This window comes from Rhamphochromis longiceps, linkage group LG15 (genome assembly GCF_057381845.1).
Source record: "Rhamphochromis longiceps isolate RC_006_pf linkage group LG15, R_longiceps_female_GT1.1, whole genome shotgun sequence".
NCBI lineage: Eukaryota > Metazoa > Chordata > Actinopteri > Cichliformes > Cichlidae > Rhamphochromis > Rhamphochromis longiceps.
The window spans coordinates 32,378,759-32,403,608 of NC_140571.1; the positions used below are offsets into that span (position 1 = coordinate 32,378,759).

General features: G+C 41.5%; 1 protein-coding gene across 5 annotated transcripts in view; it reads right to left on the reverse strand.

The window, feature by feature from the left end:
- Positions 1 to 24,850, reverse strand: part of enah (ENAH actin regulator) — a 146,392-nt gene that overhangs the window by 52,721 nt on the left and 68,821 nt on the right. For all 5 annotated transcript variants that reach the window (XM_085383113.1, XM_085383112.1, XM_085383114.1 and 2 more), the window contains exons 2-3: positions 15,731 to 15,896; positions 10,330 to 10,507 (exon numbers count right to left, since the gene is read on the reverse strand). In XM_085383113.1, the coding sequence (XP_085239239.1) occupies positions 10,330 to 10,507; positions 15,731 to 15,896 (344 nt within the window). The remainder of the gene's footprint in view (positions 1 to 10,329; positions 10,508 to 15,730; positions 15,897 to 24,850) is intronic.

Below are 24,850 nucleotides of genomic sequence, written 5' to 3' on the forward strand. Positions count from 1 at the left end.
TGTGCCTTTCTCTTCACCTCCAGCTCTCAGGTTTCACCCCCTCCTCTGCAACAAAGGTTTCACAACATCCAGAGCCACATGCTCTATACTGCTGGCAGGAACAGTGAGGACTCAAAATAAATTGATGAGCCGCACTTAGCAACTTTTCACACATCTCTGTGGAGACAAGCTTTTGCCAACTCCAACTGTGGCTACCCAGACAAAAAGAGCAGAGAATACAACTCTACTGGCAAGCCTGCATGAACGCTTTAACTGCCTAACTGCTAGCTTTTCTCTCCTCCATTTGGTGAATGTACATTTACTCAAGGTAATGCTCCATTAAAAGAACAAGCCAGGGGCAGAAGCTTTAGGAAGGTAGAAGTAAAATCCATGCTCTAATACAAAAAGAAGATATGCACAGAGTTCAAAGTTAAGCCTTAAGTTTTGAAAATAGAGGAAAAGAAGTCAGAGGATAAACAAAAAGGGGAAGAACAGCGTCTGTACAGTGAACATATCCCAGATGTGTTTTCTTTATCTGGCTTCACTAAACCTGACACTAAACTAAACTAACATCAGCAATCAAGCTGCAAAGTCACACAGAGGTGTTAGCAACTGGATGTGTCAAATCAGGGTTTTCCCCAATTAAGGTGTAAACATGCTTCCATTAAAAGAGGCAATGTTGGAAGCATATGACTAGTCATAAGGTCAGAGGTCAACTGGCAGCTGACAGAGAGTCAAAAATACATATAAATGACAACAGAGTGTTGTAATAATGTCTGTGTGTGCCAAGTGCTTTGAGTGGTCAATAATCCTAAATAAAAGAATTAAAAACAAGTCCTTTTGAAGACAGGAAGGACAGCTGAAAAACAATGTGACAGTTTGTCATATTTAATCAGCTGCATACCAGTCAGTATTTAATGGACTGACAGCAAACACAACAACTACGAAAATTGAAATTCAAACCAGTAAGTAGTGCTTTATCATACAGATTTCCAGGATCCACAGAAGAAGGCAACACCAGGCTTTGGGAAGAAAAAAAATGTAAATGAACTGATGACTGACAGGAAGACGAAGTACACACACAGATGAACCTCTCTCTTCACTACGACAGACCGGTACAGCGTCTGCATCACTGCAGCCACAGCACCGATCAGTCTGTTGATCTCCTGCTCCCTTCTCCCGTCACTCGCGAACAAGACCCTGAGACACTTATACAGATATAGATGGGTTTGTTTTTTTTATACATGTTGGTATTTTCAGGAGATATGACTGACCAACTAAAAATATTACAACTGTAAAAACCTAAATTGGAGTGTCAGACTGGTCCATACTGACATGACATGAGTCCCACAATTGTTTGTCAGCTGCACATCTATGTCATCATCTCCTGATCCATCACACCTCAAAGGTGGCAAGTGATTTGGGTGAATAGTTGCCTCCCTTCCTGTAGCTGACAAGCGTGGCATGCGGTGTGGTCTTCTGCTGCTGTCACCCATCAGATTCAACATGCTGGGCATTCAGAGATACTATTTTGGGGTTTAACAATGGTTATTTGAGTTGTTGTTGCCCTCCTATCAAAACAGTCTGGCCATTCTCCTCTGACCTCTGGCATCAACATCCTAGCGACGTTTGTGCAGGAAAAGCACAGACAGGTCTAATGCTGGTCGCTTTTCGAAGCAGTGAGTTGGTGACACGCAAGTCAGGATGTGACAATGCTGTTTTTCTAACCCTTTATTCAAGAAGGCTATATTTAAAAAAGGAAAAAAAAAGGATGCATGCATCAACCTATGACCTCATGTCCACCTTTAAGTCTGCAATTCTCTGCTCAGACCTGACAGAAGCGGATTACCAGCCAGACCACAACACACGGCTGGCAAGTCTGTGACCCATCCCTCCCTCTCCTGATCCTGGCCTTCCTTCCCACCCTGCTTTGGCCTTTTTAGGAGAAAAGGAATAACAGATAAACTATGTGTGGGCTGTCTGCGCCCTCACTTATCCACATGTGAGCTCACTTTTAGAACAGAAGCTGGTCCAAGTCAATATCCAGCAGTGAGGTGACGAGCTGGTTTCAGTGACGTAAGACGGCGACAGAGTCGAGTGTGCGGTGTTTGCAGAGGTCACCCGCAGTAAATGCGCATGCCTACTGTATACAACCCATCATCAAAGTGATGAGTGTTTGCCTTTATTTTAAGTGCTTGTAGACACGCACATTTTCCACATGGCAGCAGTGAACCATATCCATTCTCTTCCCTCACTCGGAAACTATTCTGTGCTTTGTTCAATCTCTCACTCACACATTCCTAGCCTCAGATAAAAACACACATCACATAATTCACTCACCTGCATGTGTGGGAATCCTTAAATAACTAAAAGTGTGATGCTATTGGGCAGCTTTGTTGGCCAAACAGCAACAACGTATAAACTGATTTCCTTCCTCTCTCTTAATCCTCCGAAACAGCTGAAATCGTAATCTTCTCTGGCTATGCGGGTCAAGCTCGACTTCAAAGACATACATCAAAGCATGTCCTGATCCGGAGAAGCATTTATGGGAGGAGGAAATCAGTTCTATCTCTGATAATATTGAGCATGGGCTGCAATTGTAGAGCATCTCTTCATTAGAAACACTGTGGAGGGTTCTCAGGGGAAAGGAAATAAATCAGTGAAGTCATGGAGGGCAGAGGTCATCCTCACATGGTTTCCACATGTGCCAAGATACTTTAATCCACTGTCAGGGCTGATTTATCTAGGGTTTAATGCATGAATCCTTGCTATAGCTAAATCGAGGCACTTGTAATATGATGTTGTCCCATCATCAATTCATATGTTCTATATTTCTGGCTTCTTGCTAAAGTTTTTGTACACTTAGATACATTTTCTTTAGAAGCACTCTCAGGTTATGAACCCATCTTTTATTCAGTACATCTAAAAAAAACAAAAACAAAAAAGTATCCAAATTAGCTATTCTCTTTGTTCCTAGGACTCAAAGTGATGGAGATAAAACTGGTGTCATGTGATAGAACTTGTGTATTGAACTGAAACGACTAGTGTTTAATCTGCCTGCCTTCTCAACAGGAGTATTTTAGATCGTGCTTATGGCATGCTGTTCCAACAATCCTGGCTTGTCAGTTGATCTCTGTATCAGCAGTGATGCTGGACAACTGTAACTTCTAAGAGCCAGAATGAAAAAAGTTCAATCTGAAGAAAAATAAATAAATAAACTAGCAGCACCAAGAAGAACGAGATGGTCCTTTAGCAAATGCCTCATGGAAGTAGTAACGAACTAAGTATCTGTGCCATATAACATGATTTGGTCCTCATTACCTTTGCATACACAGTCTGCTGCACTATTTGTTGGAATATTCAGTGGTTTTTGCTTTCTGCTCTTGTCAGATTGCACTCGGTGGCAGCAAAGGAGACACAAAGTTTAAATGCAAGTAAAAAACTAATATGTCTGGACTAAAGTTCAGTTCCATCCACCCTAACTTGTATCATAAGTATTAAAGTATCAGTTGGAATAATTTTTAGTCTTGTTTACGTGAAACAAAAATTGAGCCCAGCGATAATTTGTTTGGGTAAACGGCAGTTGAGATCACAAGAGTTTACCTGGCGGCTCAGCTGATACCCTTCTACACCTCAAATAGAGTGTTAGGTTCTTTAACCCCACGCAGCCTGCCCGCAGTTACAGCTACTGCAAGCCACTTTGCAACCTAACTAAACCAGAGACATCTCTGCTGCAGTGTCACTACTGCAGATGGAAATAACAGCCTTCTTTTGACTGAACGGGTCCTGACTAAAACACGAGAGCAAAAGCAGCTGTGCAAATTAGTCTGACTGGAAAAGCTAGCTTCAGTGACTATGCTCATCCTGCTGCTTGTCTTGTTCCAATTAAGTGTGCTCACTGGCCAAGGCCGCGCCATACGATTTACATCTCCACTGATTACTCAGTAGTTCCTGTAGAGGATCAGGTCACATGTTTCCACCATACTGTGAAGCACTTTAGGTAAAAGGTTAGACAGCTAGTTATAATTCTGCTGAACTTTATATTTGAGCTGCAAAGCAAGTCAAAATTTTAAATTCTTTAAATGTTCTTTTTGTCTTTGTTTATTAAAGTGGTCATGGTATGTCACATACTGTACACCACATCAAAGAAAAGCGATTTAGAACAATTATTAAAATGGTTAAAAGCTTCCACTGTATGACTGCCATGCACATGGTAATATCAGTGATCCCACTCTGAGGGCAGGGCCCATCCACCCACTGAGTGAGTGACGGAGGGCAAACCCTATGTGTCGCAGGGGGCTGTCAGGTCCACGGGTAAATGTGGCTGGAATAGGCGCCACTGAGTGCAGCTGTCACGACAGAAATACAGTAGCAAAACAGTGGGGTGAAAGAGGAAACCCTCTGGCTTCTGTACGGAGCTGACTGCACCACAGAGGGGGGGGGGGGGGGGGGGGGGGCAATGTGAGAAGAATGAGAAAGACAGAGGGAGCAGAGAGGAAATCAGGCGAGTGAAGGAAAATTAAAATGTTAGAGAATAAAGCAAGCAGCAAAGGAAAACGCTGGAGGCTGAAGTCTTTGGCTGTGCCGTTTTCTCATAAGGCTCTTGTGGGGGTAAAATACACAGCAGAGAAGTCTAGTTAGTTTCAGCCATCTTGCTTCACTTAAATGGTCCGGCTAACATTCCAGCTTTGTGATACGATTTAAGGTGATTCAAGTGCATTTAAAACTAATGTGTATACAACCTGACAAGAAAACAAAGATTATATTTTTATAGACCACAGTTTGGTCTGAGCTTCATTATAGTGATACTGTAAATTAGCATGCTTGCACATCCAACTTAAAGTTTTTTGATCCGGTGTAACACAGTATTATGATTTTAATCACAGTTTTTTTTCTAAACTGCATTGAAATAGATTTCTAAGTTTTAGACATACTACAGCACCATAAGACACTTTAGGGGATCAAAACTTTCAGTATTTGAAGCGAGCAGGAGCAGAAAATTCTAGCAGAAGCCTCTCAATAGTATCACCATTATACACCATCACCAGCTGCTTCTTATACAAACAAATCACAGCAACATTTCTGCACATCTGTAGTTGTTTCACTCTAAAACTCAAAATGGTAATCCCAAGATAACTATAGTATATACTCGCCCAGCTGTGTTTGTCTTTAATTTTCTTTCTTGTGATTAATGACTTCTGTCACTCATAGTTTGAATGAGCATTTCTCAAGGAAGCAGCAACCACGCTGAATATACACAATCACTATATGACTGCAAAATACAGATAAAAAAACATGGTTAAACTCTCAGAGACACTGCATTAGTACTTTTTTTAATGTAACAGTTAATGTAAAATTGAAGAGCTAAAAAAAAATTAATTAATTAAAAAAAGCCATCAAGATACATCCACTACTTTATTGGTAAATGGTAAATGGCCTGTATTTATATAGCGCCTTACTAGTCCCTAAGGACCCCAAAGCGCTTTACATATCCAGTCATCCACCCATTCACACACACATTCACACACTGGCGATAGCAAGCTACATTGTAGCCACAGCCACCCTGGGGCGCACTGACAGAGGCGAGGCTGCCGGACACTGGCGCCACCGGGCCCTCTGACCACCACCAGTAGGCAACGGGTGAAGTGTCTTGCCCAAGGACACAACGACCGAGACTGTCCAAGCCGGGGCTCGAACCAGCAACCTTCCGATTACAAGGCGAACTCCCAACTCTTGAGCCACATGAGCCACGTTTTATTATCCTAAAACGCTTGGATGCCAGCACCTATTGTAGGAAAAACAAAACACGACCCTCACAGTTCTACACAACTGTCCACATTTAGCCTTCCTCTGGTCGTATTAGGGATGACAAAATCCTGGCAATTCCCTTCAGCTCTGTTAAAATGTGTCCTCATGTCATTCCACTCTCACTCTAAAGTCTGTTCTGTCTCTCTCACGCAAACACACCACACATGTCTTAGCCCCATTAGCTTGATGAGGCGCATCTCTATCAGGTTAATTAGTGGATGGGATTAGAGTGTGATGAGAGGCATGGCTTAGGGAGAGGGGAGGGAGCATGGAGTAGCATCTGGATGCTGGGATTGCAAAAATACAAACAAGCTGCAATTAAAACCATCTTTTTTGTATTAAAATGAGGTGCTTTAATACAACGGATGTTTCTAAAGTAGGGAAACATCCATCCCTTCCTACATATGCGCGAACGTAGACACGCAGGAAGTCAGTGGAGCGAGTGTGTGTTTAGAAAGCCAAGGTCATGGAAGTTTGAGCCTGCAACTATTTGCTGGAAATTGGATTCAGCATGAATGTGCGTGCTGTGAATATGGGGCGTTTCTTGAAGTGAACGAGGCCGTTTGTGTTTTGATCAGATCTGGGGTCGATATTCAATGTTTGATAAATGAATTTCTTGCGAGAAGTAACTGCTAACCAAGCTCAGCAATGCTAAAAAATAAATAAATAAACCACCTCATTAGCATTACCTCCTGGCTGTGCTTTCAACTTGAAATGAAAATCACGTTTCAAATGGGTTTGTTTTTTATTTTTTCACGTTTCAAATGTTGACTTCCCGCAACAAATTAAGATGTTTTACTCTAATCGTTGCTTCTGGAAAAAAATGTTTTGTTCACTCAAAAAACATTTTTATTGTTGACACATGTTTTTTAATCCTTTTTTTTTTTTTTTTTTTTTAATCATTAATCCCATGTGCTACACCTTCGTGCCTCTTAGCATTTCATATCCAAAAATTGCTCTTGCCTGAAGAGTTGAGCAGAAGCACAAGTTAGTGGTTCTACTTCCAGTAAACACAGGTCCAAAAATGCAGCAGGAGCTGGAGTTTAATGCTACATTATTAGATATGTGGAAATCTCTCAGTGCTCTGTACAGGTACAAGCTCTGAACTAGTGTTCTTCTTTTCAAACATCTTTGTTAACATCCCTCCTTTGGAATGCTCAAAAGAAATAAAATTCATCAGCGGTCTCTGTTTTAGTGGAGGCTCAACATGTTATGAATACAATCAGAGGATGAAACCTCTGAAACGGAATTAATATGAACAAACTACTGGCAGTGTAAATGAGTGGGCTCTTGACATGTTATATTTGTTATGTTACAAAAATATTGAACCCCAGTGTGGGGAGTTGAAAGCTGCTTGCTCAACTTGGCTGACACAGACATGCACAGGCTGTATAATATACAGTGGGGCAAAAAAGTATTTAGTCAGCCACCGATTGTGCAAGTTCCCCCACCTAAAATGATGACAGAGGTCAGTAATTTGCACCAGAGGTACACTTCAACTGTGAGAGACAGAATGTGAAAAAAAAATCCATGAATCCACATGGTAGGATTTGTAAAGAATTTATTCGTAAATCAGGGTGGAAAATAAGTATTTGGTCAATAACAAAAATACAACTCAATACTTTGTAACATAACCTTTGTTGGCAATAACAGAGGTCAAACGTTTACTATAGGTCTTTACCAGGTTTGCACACATAGTAGCTGGTATTTTGGCCCATTCCTCCATGCAGATCTTCTCGAGAGCAGTGATGTTTTGGGGCTGTCGCCGAGCAACACGGACTTTCAACTCCCGCCACAGATTTTCTATGGGGTTGAGGTCTGGAGACTGGCTAGGCCACTCCAGGACTTGGCCGGGCGGTGTGTTTTGGATCATTGTCATGTTGGAAGACCCAGCCTCGTTTCATCTTCAAAGTTCTCACTGATGGAAGGAGGTTTTGGCTCAAAATCTCACGATACATGGCCCCATTCATTCTGTCCTTAACACGGATCAGTCGTCCTGTCCCCTTGGCAGAAAAACAGCCCCATAGCATGATGTTTCCACCCCCATGCTTCACAGTAGGTATGGTGTTCTTGGGATGCAACTCAGTATTCTTCTTCCTCCAAACACGACGAGTTGAGTTTATACCAAAAAGTTCTACTTTGGTTTCATCTGACCACATGACATTCTCCCAATCCTCTGCTGTATCATCCATGTGCTCTCTGGCAAACTTCAGACGGGCCTGGACATGCACTGGCTTCAGCAGCGGAACACGTCTGGCACTGCGGGATTTGATTCCCTGCCGTTGTAGTGTGTTACTGATGGTGACCTTTGTTACTTTGGTCCCAGCTCTCTGCAGGTCATTCACCAGGTCCCCCCATGTGGTTCTGGGATCTTTGCTCACCGTTCTCATGATCATTTTGACCCCACGGGATGAGATCTTGCGTGGAGCCCCAGATTGAGGGAGATTATCAGTGGTCTTGTATGTCTTCCATTTTCTGATGATTGCTCCCACAGTTGATTTTTTCACACCAAGCTGCTTGCCTATTGTAGATTCATTCTTCCCAGTCTGGTGCAGGTCTACAATACTTTTCCTGGTGTCCTTCGAAAGCTCTTTGGTCTTGGCCATGGCGGAGTTTGGAGTCTGACTGTTTGAGGCTGTGGACAGGTGTCTTTTATACAGATGAGTTCAAACAGGTGCCATTCATACAGGTAACGAGTGGGGGACAGAAAAGCTTCTTACAGAAGACGTTACAGGTCTGTGAGAGCCTGAGATTTTCCTTGTTTGAGGTGACCAAATACTTATTTTCCACCCTGATTTACGAATAAATTCTTTACAAATCCTACCATGTGGATTCATGGATTTTTTTTTCACATTCTGTCTCTCACAGTTGAAGTGTACCTCTGGTGCAAATTACTGACCTCTGTCATCATTTTAAGTGGGGGAACTTGCACAATCGGTGGCTGACTAAATACTTTTTTTGCCCCACTGTATGGGTATAGTTTCCTGGTCTAAAAGGTGAAACCATGTTAATGTGCCTTAAATCTGCAATGTTTTTAATGGCCACCAAGACGCAAAATCTGTGGTTTCAGTCCGATAGCAGTTTGTGAGTCCTCTACTGGGCCATGAGCTCAGTCAAAATTTTAATGGGTTTATGGACCTGAAAGTCAGTAGAATGTGCAGTTCGACCATCATTCCTTCTTTACACATGGATTCAAAACAATAAGATTGTTAAGAAATCAGTTTTATCCCAGTTCTTTGTATTCCTCGAGCATCCAGAGATGGCACCGGACTCAGTAGTCATTTTCACAAAACTTTTATTCATCTTTATTCATCTTCATTTAAGCATGCACTTCTAGAAGACAAGGCCGGTGTCCCTCTGCAAAAATCTTCAACCCTTTGTTAGTTACAGCCAGCTTTATAGAAGCGACCCCATCATAAAACCCCCTACAGTGTGCTGCAAACTCTGTCTGTGTCTATGTGCACGAGCACATGAATGCCTACATGTGCGCGTTCCCACGTGTCTATGTGAGTGCTCGTGTGTGACTGTGTGCGCATACCTGTGTGTATGTGTGAGTGCACATGAGTGAGTGTGCGTGTGAATGTGTGTGCGTGACAGTTAAAACACTGTGGGTGTAGGTAACTCCCTAGGTCATAAAACCTTTCTCCCTTCCAAACCACAGTTACAAATGTTTAGACCCCCACCTTAAAACATCCTCTGGGGAATTTCCACTCAGTGGGGGAGAGGCCTCCTACAATCTACTCCTAAGTTCACGACACAGTGAGGCCTTTATTACTTTAAGGGCAGTATCAATGTCTCTACAATAGTTCTACATTCTATGATAACACATTTCTAAACTCTAAAATAAGCTAAACATTCTACAAGATGAAGTAAAAAGTCATCTGAGGCTTCAAAACAGTAATTCAAAAACAAGTGTCTGCCTATATCCTCTAAGGACGACAGTCAAAATGCTAAATTGGAAATGTCCATCTTTTATATACAGTATAGAGACAGGCCAGTTATTGGTCAGCCTGATTAGAGGGGCTGATATTCAGAACATTTAAAATCACTGGTGTTATTTTGAAATCATGAAAAAAAAAAAAAAAAAAAAAAAAGGATCATGGTGGCTAAACCTATGCAGCCTGCAAAAGAGAAAAGGTATGCTAGCAGCTAATTTAGCAGGCTGCTAATGACCATGTGACGCTCTCATGCCATTACATCTGTTACTATTCTTTGTTTTGATTTCTTTAAGAAAGGGAAATCCACATGTAAAATGCAATGTGAAAACAAATCTACAGAAGCGTAGCTCTCAGTACAGAGAGAACACGACAAGAAATATGACTATGATTTCTCCAAATCCCGACAGCATGCAGACACCAATATATCGTCATGTTTGCCCATCTTCAGGAATAACAGCACCAAGTGTAAATGCAGATCTGATCTAAATAAAAGCTATAGCTGAATCCTGTATCAGGATAAGCTATATAGTTTGTGCATGCATAATTTAGATATTCAGTTATCATGTGGTGGAGCTAGAAAGCATGCATGCTCAGGAGGTCTCACCTGTGTCCTGCGAATTAAGCACCTCCAGTGCATGCATCATGGCACTGGCAAATACGTTTGCATCCTCCTTGCTACCAAAGTTGAGGCCGTAGACTTGTCGGGCATCACGCCACTGGTGGAAGGTCTGTGTGGCCTGGTTGTACTTCAGCCCCTTGGGAATGGCACAGTTTATCACCACCTGCAGACATCCGTGAATCAGAAGAGAGAGGAAACGGAGACAAGACAGGAGAGGTTTATGACTTCAAGTCTGAAGGATCATAATAATAATAAAATAAAATATCTCCAATTAAAACACAATATGTCAACCTTGTAACACTGTCGCCTGTTATGTTGTTTAAAGTCACTTTTACTTCCTCGTAAGTAGACTTTATGATCCCCTCACTCTGTGTCTAATTTAAGGCACTTTAAGTGTTCACATCTGAGGTTTTTACTGTTCGGGGCACACAGCCAAACAGTAATGCCTCAAGGTACTCCCAGTTAAATAAGACCAATAGGGAGGGGTCCCAAACCATTTTCCCTAGAACCTAAAGGAACTGTCTGAACATTTTCCTTTTTCTACTCACATGCAAAGTCAAAAAGTATTTTTAGAAAAATCAAACTTTTGAAGCAACAAGGGGAAATTACTCACATTTGACTTGTGTATTGGCTCATATCACAGTACAAACATATTCAGTTCCATCATCAGAGTGCCTACACAGCTGAAGCCTAAAGTATCCATGTGGTCCATATGGATAATGTGTGTATTTTTAAAACATAGTTAGGATTCTGTTTAGGCTTGAAGTCAGGGATATGACTTTAGTATTTTATTCGTTAAGTTTTTAAAAAATTGATATATTTATCATTATTAATATTATTTATCATTATTATTTTAGCAATATTTCATTCACTGGAGCCTGACCATCAGATACTGGCATTTTAAGACAGACAGACACATTTTAAAAACCACATATGGTGAATGATTATTCTTTCAGACCATAAACCATATGGTCTATAGATACAACAGTGTCCAAATATGACCTTTTGTGGCTCAAAAGCAGCCAAAACTTTAATATCATGGCTTCAGTTTGCACAGTTGAGAAACAAGTGGTGATGTCACAATGGGTGGCAGCATTCTCCAAGTTACCTTTAATTTCAGTCATCAAGAGGAGAAAGAGTCATGAGTCCAATACGATTCCTACTTCATCCTAAAAATAACATTACAATACTGTTTTCCCCCCTAACAGCTATGCTTCTGTGGCCATCCACAAGCTCCAACACATCCAGAACTCTGCTGCTCGTATTATCACCAGGACCCCTTCCATCCATCACATCACTCCTGTCCTGCAGCAGCTTCACTGGCTCCCGGTCAAATATTGCATCAATTTCAAAATACTCTTGTACACATTTAAGGCTATTCATCATCTCTCCCCTCCATATCTCTGTGATCTGGTTCAGATCACCATCCCATCTCGGTGTCTCAGATCTTTCTTCTTTCTCTCTCTGTCCCCTCTCCCCGTCTCGCCACCATGGGGAGCAGGGCTTTCAGCTGCTCTGCTCCTCGACTCTGGAATTCCCTACCTCCTGATTAAAAAAAAATATATATCATTTCCTTCTCTCTCTTTAAGTCCAGACTCAAAACTCACTTGTTCAAAATAGCTTATCCCGCATAACCTCTCCACTCTATTTTAAATTTGTTTTTATGTGTTATGCTTTTATGATTGTGTAAACTGCTTGCTTTTATTACCGGTATTCTGCTGTGTACAGTGTCCTTGAGTGTTCTGAAAGGCACTTTCAAATAAAATTTATTAATATTATTATCATCATCATTATGTCCCTCTCTATAGTGTCTTTGCTATGTCCGTCTTTTACAGTTACTGTATTTAAGATTTCTGAACCAAACAAGCTTCTAAAACCTTTGAGAAGGCTATTAAGGCTTATTAGTATACATTATTTGCAGTAGATTTATTGGATTGTTAGCATGCTAACTTGCCTTCTCTGCTGTTAAAGTCCAACCTCTTTTTCCCCCACAATGAAAGCATTCATATTTGAAGCATCATAATCAGCATTATCAGTGAATTCACACACACACACACGCTTCATTTTGTTACAGTTCATCTGATATAGCGGATATACCCTGAAAAGATGTGTAATGCGGTTTAATCTCATAATCGCTGTGCTATCTCTCGTCCAAACTAATAAGGAGAATAAATTCAAAACATTCCCCAACAGGGACCCAGCAGCTTATCACACAGGGCTTGGTGGTGTGTTTTGATTTCTGCCGCATCCTGATTTAAATGAAGGATTACTGTACTGTACTGACACTAGGCTTAAAGGTAATATTGCAAAAATACTTCAGAAGACGATACTGCTACTTTGGCAAAAAAAAAAAAAAAAACAGCTCTATGAGTGCTAATACCTGTAATCAATCTGCTCATTTATAAAGAAACAAGCTTTAGCACCAGAGCAGACATTTATTTGACTATGGAAATGGTCTGTTGTCGATTTTTGAGTTTTTGCTAATGTGTCTCTGGTAGGCAGGAAAGGATTCCCATATTTGCTTTGTATTGTTGATGGACTGGATAAGATGACAAGCAGCAAATGTGAGGAGGAACTGTGTAACTGCAAATGTTTTGTTGTGGATGGCAGTGAAACAAATAGAGGAAATGGTAAGATAGGCAGTGCCACACAGTGAGAAATCAGGCTGAAGCCCAAGTGTGAAGCGCCAACACAAACACAGCCAGTCCAGCCTCTGACTCGTCCATGTTTTTACAGGCCTCATAACTGAGGATGCGCACACTCCAGCCAGTCAATTTTTAGCACGTCTGTATTATGAATATGAAACATGTGTTCCCTGATATTAATGAAAATCCACTGTCTAAACGCTCCAATTTGCTTTATTAGATATGTTAAAATTCCAAATGGTTACCAGATCGGAGGTTGGAGGAATGGGAAGCTGCCATAAGCATTGTTCACTAGCCGAGTTTTTATACACAGATTTTGTGGCATTCCAGAAGAAAGATAACCAACACCAAAGGTTTAGTGCAATTTAGTGCGAATGTGCAATAAATGCACATGCAGAGCACACTGACAGCTGTTTGCAAAGGTTTGCGCAATAAACACAATTCTGAACTCATACATTCAGCTCATCCCTCTCACACATTGCATTTCCTGCAGGAATGTTTGCCTTTTCACAATTCCACAGATTTGCCCCAACTTTTGCATATAACTGTACCCACTGTGCCTCAGCTCTGATTGGGATGCTTTCATCTAAACTGAGGATTATTGTCAGCTTCGGGATTATTGCTCTGAAGCTATGAGCCATTTGAGCTAATCTGAGTTTCTTTCTGCTCAAATGTCCTCACCAGGACTCTGCTGTGTAGGACTAAATCATTATGTGTTCATACATGCATGGCTTGCTGTAATAAATATATGATGGTTACTTATTCTTACTGTTGGGGTTTGTGTGTGGGTGGGAAGTGAGTGGGGCAAACTATATGTTACGTTCTGGTCCCGGCAAGTAAATAAACGTAACAAATAGTTTGCCCCACTCACTTCCCACCCACACACAAACCCCAACAACGACACCTTTTTTAAGTATTTAAGCAGCCATTTATTTTCATCAGCAGTGAGCAATGCCGAAACAATAAACAAAACTCCCTATAAAACAATCCCTAGTCTTCCCTACACCAAAATAAAAAGAAGCCCAAACAAAAGACAAGTCACTTACCTAACTATCTAACGAAAAACAGGAGAAAACTTGTTCAACAAAAGAAAACGGCTTCTCACGCCTACTAGGCTGCGACAGTGAAAGTTATACAGCAAAGGAACAAAAAAGTGACCGCCACTGGTTAACTTATTTACAATTATTTACATGGCAAGGCTAGAGGTACACGTGAATACTCCAGCCTGCACTACAATGACACAACCCACAACTCTGTGACCGAGTCAACGGGGTTCCAAACAGCACTCCCAGGTGACTGTCATCCGGACGTTAAGTACTGGAGGTGGTCCATCAATTATCCAGTCGGAAGGTGTGTAGAGACTCCACCCAGATACCTAGCAGCCACGCCCAGGTGTCCACCTCCTAGGAGAGAAAAAAGGGAAAATACCGCCACCATCCTCCGGTGGGAGGCACAACACCAACAAACACATCACTGGGTCATAACATTACAAATAAAAGCTAACCAGGCAGCACGATGTGCTGACATGCACAGAAAAAAGAGGAACAAGATGGTCAAGAAGAAAACAGTTGAAGACTCAGAATACAGGTTCAGTGGAAAGTCGAAAAATATTATGGCAAAGTGCAAGTAACTCAAGGTTATTTCCATCCTTTTCTGTTGTCACTGAATAAAGAAACCATGTCATTCACGTGTGAATCTACTGAAACACCCAGTGGGTCACAGCATTTGGCTGTTGCTCTCTGAACCTGGTTCTGCAGGAGGTTTCTTCCTGTTAAAAGACAGTTTTTCCTTTCTACTGTCAACCATGTGCTTATTCATACGGCTCATGTAATTGTTGGGATTTTCTCTGTATTACTTAGTCTTTACCTACAACATACAATAAAATAAAAGGCAACTTCAAGCAGCAGTTGTTGAGATTTGGCACTGTATAAATAAAATTAAACTGAACAGACCAGTAAAGACAGCATTATAAAGTATAACTCAAATTTGAGCACTCAAGTAACTTTTGCAGTTTTTTTTCCACTGAGAAAATTTACGTAAAACTACAAAATAACTACTTAACACTTTTGATTAATAATAACTAAAGTAATTGTAAAATACTATCACATAATAAAACTTAAATTATTTCTACGTGTGACGTTGCATCTTGAATTGAGATTTTTAAACCAGGCACATTTTTCCACCATGTAAGCACATCAGTAATTCATATCCATTGTTTGCTCTTTGTGACACACTGATTCAAACTATCAAGTGTTCTAGTGACACTTGATGGAGTCATTCATTTGCACATTGCACGTCACACCTTCCCTGCTAGGATCTTGTTTTTTGGTAGTCTGCTGCAGAAATTACATCACAACGTGATTCTTTTTTAATATGTATAAATATTTATACTAGTATCATTGCAGATGATATGATACAGCACAACAATCTTCAAAACTAAAAGGTATATTTGTAAAAGGGCTCCAAACAACTACTGGCACACAAATCAACATGAATACTACTAATGCTGGAATGTCCCAGCCAGGGCAGGACTGGTCCAGCGGATGGACAGTTCTGTCTTGAAAAGGATCTGCTGCCAGAGGACACAGTCGGAGGTCAAAAAATGTAATATCAGCACTATATCACTAACGCAAATGTGATAATTGTGTCATTGTTTTTGTATGCTTATAGTCACAGACCATTTCTCCTTTTCAAATCTATATATACACTGTGATAGTAACAGCCCCGTCTCATCCACTGACCTGATGATCTTGGATCTTGCGTCCCACTACACGGAAGGCGTTGTTGCCCGTGTGGTGGTAAATGTGGACTCTGCTGAAGCCTGTAGAGCCACCGGCTGGGACCCACTTCTTATTGGCATCGTCATACACCATGACAGCAGCTCGCGCCTGGCAGATGCTCTGTTCACTGCAGGGACAAGAGACATAGAAAAGTTTATTCTACCATTTTAGAAATCCAATCTTTTTCAATCTTCCTTTCTTCTTTGAAGCAAGTTTTGTGAAGTGACCAAGTGCTTGGGACTGCAAATACAAAGATGACCCCACAGGTATAAAAGCAAGAAACTGAGAGCAGAGCACACAACACCAAAAACAGACTGTAAAATGAAATTAACTAGTGAATGTTTCATTGGCTCCACAGCTCACCAATAAACTTCACTACTTCAAGCCTAGCTGTAATCCCAGCAGATCAGCTGATGGCTCAGCCGGTACACTTCCACACAACATCTCATATTGTGAATGTCATTTCAGTTTTAGTCTGTGCACAACTGATTCTGCCTCTGCAAGCTGCCTGGCAACCCGCTCCCACCTCAGCTCTGACTTTTATACAGTGATGGACCTAATCAGTGTCATATCTGCTGTCATTGTTGCTTGCAGTCCTAACTAAACTAACTTTGTTGTATTAATAGTTTGGTATGTGGGGGGGGGGGGGGGGGGGGGGGGGGGGGGGGGGTGTTTGCGCGTGTCTTCTCAGTAATCATTTTCTCCCTAATTGCCCCTATGTATTACATATCTCACCATCTATCCCTTTTTTGCTGCCTAGCCTGACCTGTATCCACAATGTAAGTTTGTATATTGTATGTATGGTCGACTAGGTGTGTCATTTCAGCTGCAGGCAACTGCAACCGACAAAAACAGCTTATCCGTATCCTTATTTATTTATTTATTTTTTAAAATCGGTGTTTAACATGGTTCATACTCCTCCATAATCAAACATAGCAGTCTAATATCAGTTTAATTAAACATACCAATTCTCAAAGGCAGCAAGCAAATGCCTTCATTAGTGTTACTGATCAGTATTAACTAAATTCCCATGAACTTGGTCTGCAGTGCACAGACTAAAAGTCCACAGCCCTTCAGATGCCTCCAAGCTCCTCAGTGACACATTAGTAATCATCCATCTAGAGATTCTCTTAAACCAGCAAACAGCAAACCCAGACAGTATCCTACTGGTTGTCAAACTATTTCTTTATTATATACTGAGGTGTCAAAACTCGTCATTAAGGGTACAGGGAAGGAGATCAAATGTCCTCTTTACAGGGGAAAGAGTTAAAGACTGGCAGTGAGGGGAGACTGCTCATTTGAGAGGAAAAAAACTGCCTCCAGTCTTTTCTGCTGCGATGGCTACATCTGCTGCCACACAGCTGATTTAAGGCCTGGAAACTCTGCTGTGCTCACTTTTCACTGTAGCTATGCAGCTTTGGAATTGCACTTTCTGTAGTGGACACATGAACCTGCCTCCAAAATCACTCCAGAGGCTATCATGTTGAAATGCCCAAATTCGGCTATGAAATGTGCCTTTTTCAGCCTGATATAAAAAAAAAAGAAAAAAAACTGTTTTTGCCTCTATGGACAGTTTCCACCTACATAATAATGGTACTGTGGTTTTGTTTTACATCTCATCAATCTGGTTTTACTTGAGGCTTAAAGTTAAGAGCTGTGGAGGCTTCTAATGACAAGTGTGTCTGCACAGTCAGATGTAGAGACAGCGGTCATTCAGGCCTCAGCACTGCTAAGTGTAGGTGCATTGGAATTGGACAGATTTTAAATGCAACTTGCCAACTAGGCTTGCTAACATCAGCTGAAACTTGGCTGCTTGCAAAACACACATGCTAGAGTGAGATGGAAAAATGATTTTCCTTTAGCACATCAAAAAGAAATCTGTTATACAAGCTTCCATATAGCGTGGTGACATGTCCTGGTAATTAATAAGCTAGGATGTAGTTTTGTATCTGCTCATATTCAAGGTTTGCTATAGATTATTTTGCATCCATGCAGTTCGGAAACACACAAGCTGTTATATCATGTTTTTTTCTTTTAAAGGTCAAATTTAAAAGCAGCACAAGCCTGCAGTCTTCACGTTAACTACCCTGCCTTATAAACGTCAATGTCTATAAAACACCATCTCATTGGCTTGTTATATATACAGTGGGGCAAAAAAGTATTTAGTCAGCCACCGATTGTGCAAGTTCCCCCACTTAAAATGATGACAGAGGTCAGTAATTTGCACCAGAGGTACACTTCAACTGTGAGAGACAGAATGTGAAAAAAAAATCCATGAATTCACATGGTAGGATTTGTAAAGAATTTATTCGTAAATCAGGGTGGAAAATAAGTATTTGGTCACCTCAAACAAGGAAAATCTCTGGCTCTCACAGACCTGTAACGTCTTCTGTAAGAAGCTTTTCTGTCCCCCACTCGTTACCTGTATGAATGGCACCTGTTTGAACCCATCATCTGAATAAAAGACACCTGTCCACAGCCTCAAACAGTCAGACTCCAAACTCTGCCATGGCCAAGACCAAAGAGCTTTCGAAGGACACCAGGAAAAGTATTGTAGACCTGCACCAGACTGGGAAGAGTGAATCTACAATAGGCAAGCAGCTTGGTGTGAAAAAAATCAACTGTGGGAGCAATCATCAGAAAATGGAAGACATACAAGACCACTGATAATCTCCCTCGATCTGGGGCTCCACGCAAGATCTCATCCCGTGGGGTCAAAATGATCATGAGAATGGCGAGCAAAGATCCCAGAACCACACGGGGGGACCTGGTGAATGACCTGCAGAGAGCTGGGACCAAAGTAACAAAGGTCACCATCAGTAACACACTACAACGGCAGGGAATCAAATCCCGCAGTGCCAGACGTGTCCCGCTGCTGAAGCCAGTGCATGTCCAGGCCCGTCTGAAGTTTGCCAGAGAGCACATGGATGATACAGCAGAGGATTGGGAGAATGTCATGTGGTCAGATGAAACCAAAGTAGAACTTTTTGGTATAAACTCAACTCGTCATGTTTGGAGGAAGAAGAATACTGAGTTGCATCCCAAGAACACCATACCTACTGTGAAGCATGGGGGTGGAAAGATCATGCTATGGGGCTGTTTTTCTGCCAAGGGGACAGGACGACTGATCCGTGTTAAGGACAGAATGAATGGGGCCATGTATCGTGAGATTTTGAGCCAAAACCTCCTTCCATCAGTGAGAACTTTGAAGATGAAACGAGGCTGGGTCTTCCAACATGACAATGATCCAAAACACACCGCCCGGGCAACAAAGGAGTGGCTCCGTAAGAAGCATTTGAAAGTCCTGGAGTGGCCTAGCCAGTCTCCAGACCTCAACCCCATAGAAAATCTGTGGCGGGAGTTGAAAGTCCGTGTTGCTCGGCGACAGCCCCAAAACATCACTGCTCTCGAGAAGATCTGCATGGAGGAATGGGCCAAAATACCAGCTACTGTGTGTGCGCAAACCTGGTAAAGACCTATAGTAAACGTTTGACCTCTGTTATTGCCAACAAAGGTTATGTTACAAAGTATTGAGTTGTTGTTGTTGTTGTTTTGTTATTGACCAAATACTTATTTTCCACCCTGATTTACGAATAAATTCTTTACAAATCCTACCATGTGAATTCATGGATTTTTTTTTCACATTCTGTCTCTCACAGTTGAAGTGTACCTCTGGTGCAAATTACTGACCTCTGTCATCATTTTAGGTGGGGGAACTTGCACAATCGGTGGCTGACTAAATACTTTTTTGCCCCACTGTATCTGTTGTCTCAAACCCAGTCTGACACTAATGACATCATCATTGTTTTCTCACCTAAAGCCAAATATGGTGGCCTATGATATCATGAACCTGTGTGACAATTTACACTCTGAATACAAGCAGGCAAAAACGCAGAGGTTAAGACGGGAAACGGAGGGAGAGCTTGAGAGACAGGAAGTGTAAAAATGACAGGCATAATTGCTTGGGGAAGGGTGAAGGAGTGAAAAGAGTCAGGGAGGAAGTGATGAGAACAGGCCATATACACATCCTCAGAGAGTCTGCGTCAGTGTTAGAAATGCATGAAAATAGAGGCTTTACAGTGAGAAGAAAAACACATCTCGGAATGTAGACCACGAACGAGGTTCACACACAGACACACAGGAGTGCAAGCAGTCTCCTGCATATGCCAGAGCTACTTAACATGCATCTCACTCCAGGTTTCAAAGAATATTCTGTGGAATTGAAAAAAAAGAAACTTCCCGAGACTGCTGCAAAGCATTTATCGCCAGTGTGTATTGTGGGCTTGTTCATACACCCATGCCTCTCCAAAGTACACACAAGGACACACATGCATGAGGTTCAGGCATCCATATGCACAGCTCCCCGCATTTCCAGCTCTCACAAACACTTTCACGCCTCTGCTCAAATGTGCTTCATCATGGTCGAGCTGTGGTAACACCCCACAGAAGCTGATGAACTTACAATATGATTTAATGTCAAACCTCTCTGAAGATGCACCGAGACTTCACACCTCAGCCCTCACCTTACATCAAACTAGTAAAAGCTCTGAGCTCAAACACACTGGAGCTGGAAATAAAGACAGAACCATTCATTCACGATCACTGCAGATTTTTCAATATTCTACGGGCAAATTACTCCAACCTTACGTCTCTATTATACTGGCCAAACGGAGTAAGAACGATTAACTTTTCTCCTCTGAGGCTCACAGCAGCAGCAGCTACAGTGATTTCAGCTGGGATTGGAAGATAAACCCACCCCTAGTCACTGGTTTATGTGCATACAAGTATTCAGACCGCACACATGCCTTTAAATTTCCAGTTGCATACTAAAAACTGCAAAGAGGGATGATACATTTCTGAAAACACCAAGTTTTCAGTCTCATGTGCTAATTTACTTCCTCTTAAAAACAAGGATTTGTTTTAAAGAAGCAGCACTGTAACCAAGTATTCAGTATTGTAATTGCTCAGATGATAAATTAACAGTTTTTAGACCTTCAGTCCTTTATGCTAACAGATAGCATAGTTGGGTTGGTCTGGTAGCTGGGTCAGACTAGTCAAAAAAAAAAAAAAAAGTTGCCTAGTCTGACGAGTTTCCTGTCCTGCTGTGACATTTAGATAGTAAAATCAGAAGTTTCAGTAAATAATACGAAAGCATGGATGCATCCTGACGTACATCAATGGCTGAGGATGCTGCTGGTGTGGAGGCGATTTTCTTGGCACACCTTAGTACCAAACGAACATCGTTTAAACACCACGGCCTACCTGAGCGTTTTAGCCAACCATCTCCAATGATCACTGTGTACTCATCTTCTCATGGCTGCTTCAAGCAGGATAATGCACCATGTCACAAAGATCAAATCATCTCAGACTGGTTTCTTGAACATGACAATGAGTGCACTGGACTCTAATTGCCTCCACAGTTACCAGATCGCAATCCAATAGAGCCACTTTGGGATGCAGTGGAATGGGAAATTCACAGATGTGCAGTCCACAGCCTTTTGACGGTATTGTGTCAGCATGGACCAAAAACTCTGAGGAATGTGTCCAGCAGCTTGTTGAATCTTTGCCATGAAAAATTAAGGCAGTTCGGAAGGCAAAGGGGTCCAATCTAGTACCAGCAAGTGACAAAGTGAGATTTTGTTATTTTGTGTCAGTTTTCTTCTTGCTTTTATTTAACAGGCAAGTTTAGTCAGCCTTACTGTTTGGCTTTAGCTTTAATTTACCTTATGATTATAGCATTTCATCATCTTTACATATAAAACCATTTCAGACTCGCTTATATACGGGAAGTTAGGAATGATTAGGACCCCCCAAATGCTATGACTTCATATCCCAGGACCTCCTGGAATTGTACCAATGGATTTGGAATTGGGAGAGTGACTGAATGTAGCCATTCAAAAGAGGCACTCTGAACCTCACAACTGAGCAGTAAAAAAATAATGAGAGCACTGGTGCATATTTTGGTTACTGTGGTCACTTTGTTTGGCCAGATAGGATGTCACATATTATCATAGCATAAAATAAATTCAAGCTCAGGACCACTGCAGACCATAGCCTGCAGGCTTTAAGTCATAAACTCTCACCACACTGGGTGCGCATGTCTATGCAATTTCTCAACATTACATTTTTGTGTGGTGAATGTAGTACAGCTTGCATGTGTGCGATTCGAAGAGATTTTGTGTTGAAGGTCCAAGTGCTCTTTGCAACCAATGTGAGCAAAGACAAGGAATATGTGGAACCAAAAGAAAGAAAATGTGGAGAACAGATGAGCAGACATGACACAGTTGCTTTCTCCTAATTGGTCCAATCTCTGTAGGATAATTACTTTGACAGTTATGGTTCTTTTAAAGCAGACAGTCATCAGAGGAAGAACCTGTAAAATGCACCCTTATTTACATTAATAGCAATCCTAACTGAGATTGTACATGAGTATGTACATTATGTAGTGGTGAATTGTCTTTCGTCTTTGCAGCCAATTCAGTGATATGTCTCAGACAGTCACAGTGAAATGTAAGCTTTGATGGTTAAGTACTTGACCGGTGTAATCTAGTCCTGTTGACCCTCCTCGTCTCCTTGTTAACCCTTCCACTAAATGTATCAGCTACCCTCTGCCTGCCTCTCTACTGAGACTACACTGCTACACTCTGTGCCTCTGTGCCAACATGACTGCAGAAAGAGCCATGCTTTTTCCTAAAAAGGAATTCCTAAATGCAACTACAGATTAGATTTCTGAGATTTATATTAAGTTAAATGTGCTTTATAAAATGTTCTTCTTGTCTGAATAGCAACCAAACTTTGGCACATGGATACATTTAAGTCCAATGGTTGGATCCACTGGTTCCCATCTATATCGGATATTATAATGTCACCTTGCTACCTGGCAGCCACCTACCAACGGGCTAAAATCAACAGTTTACTGACGGCTGGACATTCATGATGTCCAGCCTCCGGGAGTGCTGACCACTTGAGGATAGAGAGCAGAGCTCATGATTCAATTACAGGAAGTCGTCCAGCTCCTGAAGCAGCAAAGAAGCCCCAGACGTCACACTAGAATAGAATAAAATAGAATACTGTCATTGTACATGTACAATGAAATTATGGGTGCTCCACACCAACTGTGCCAGAATAAAATATAAATAGTAGACAGCAAGAATAAATAGCAAACGGGAAAAATATATACACAAGAGGGATAAATAAAAAAAATAAATAAGGCACACATTGGAGAGCAAAGTAGTTGCAAAGTGCTTGGAAGTAGTGCAAAGAAAAGCGCTTGTCTGAATAGCATCTGTGAGTGGCCTCAGTGATGGGGGTTGCTCAGACCATGGCTCAGATTGGTAAGGTGTGTGGGCAGGGGTGGTGTAAATTGTGTGGGGTGTGGGTGGGGGGATAGTCATTGAAGCAATGGGGGCCATGAAGCAATGAAGCATATCAAGTAGCATTAGCTAACAGTAGCTTACATTAGCTTAAATGACCATCTAATTAACCAGATCTGCTTAGTTTAACAGCTTACTTTATGAGCTCCTTAAATTTCACCATGTTAGATAAAATACCAAACTACAGGCTAAAAATCTGAATGCTCTTACAGACAAACAACAGTTTTACATATATGTGGATACTATTTCCCTGTTAAAAGGAAAAGCGAATAGTGACACATCAACACACACACCGACACACACACAAAGAGGACAAATGTGCAGATCTGACAAAAATAGAAATGGAGAGAATGGGAAATGAAATGAGAATATTTTCATCTCCTTCATTAATGTTAATGAAGCTCTGAGTTTGGAGCAGTTCTGACTTCAAAGAGGAACAGAACAGCTCCAGGGTATTCACTACCATGATGTCACATCCTGCCAGGATTGGGGTGGGTGAGGTACTGTGGGTTTACAGAGAGCAAAGGAGTGCAGAGGAGAGAAGTAGAAGACAAAAGCAAAAGGGAATCACTGATTTGGCTCCTTCTAACCCATGGTTGTTGAACTAAGGTACTGAAGACTGGAGCAAGTCAAATTTCTGATTACCTGAAAATTACTGACTCAGTCCATCATTACTATGGCTGGAAACTGCGACTTTTTCCACAACTGATGGGCCAGCGTTATGTAAGCAGCCGAGTGACTAATCTAAATATAGAAAAAACCCAAAAATGGCCAAACTAAAAATCTCATTCAGTGCGTCTGCCAGTCTGACAAAGCCAGGAGCTGAGTGATGAATTCATTTGTGTCATTGTGCCAGCTATACAGAGCCTTATGATTCACCATATGTGGAGTATTACTGTGGTATCAGTGTGCTGATCTCTTCACAGTAGGGCTGGGCCGTATCATACCGTTCACGGTAATACAGGTATAATGTTGGGCAATGATAAGAAAATGAAATATCGCGATAGAATATGAGTAAAACGCGCATGCGCAGTGCCTTTGTTTTCATATGCACATGGCGAAAAAAAGCATGGTGGCGACAGAGAATGAGAAGAGCGAAAGCGGATCGTTGAATGGAACGGATGAACCAGAATTGGTTTGTAAAAATGCTGCAACTTCAGGGGTGTGGAGCTGGTTTAGCTTTCATCTGTCAGATACACAACAAAGCACTATTTCTGGTAGCACATGCTAGCGGGCCGTCGTTATTACCGTGTGTTTTGGAAAACACGGCACACTTAAAATCAATCCTTTGATTTTTCTGAAAATCGACAGAGCCCCTTATAATCCCGTGGGTCTTATGTATGAATTCGGGTTGTGTTTACTGACCTCGAAACGATTTTATGTCATACACGGCGCTCGAAAATCTGTCAAATGTTTTAGTATGACTTTGCTAAGCTACAAACCCGCACCGCTTGATGGATTGTCAGAGCATTACGGCTATCGTAGGCAGGAGCCTCGCGGAGTGATACATACTGTGCTTCAACATAATATTACCGTATTGTGTGTGTATAACCTCTTTTTAAGTTTTGTGGATATTATACATGGTTATGCTGAAGATATGACTTTAATGCACATAAAAGTTCTGGTCATGTCCCAGCAGTAAGTGGAGAACTAATTATGTAGTGCCACACCAGGCTCACCAAAGAATAGCAACTACATCACTATCACC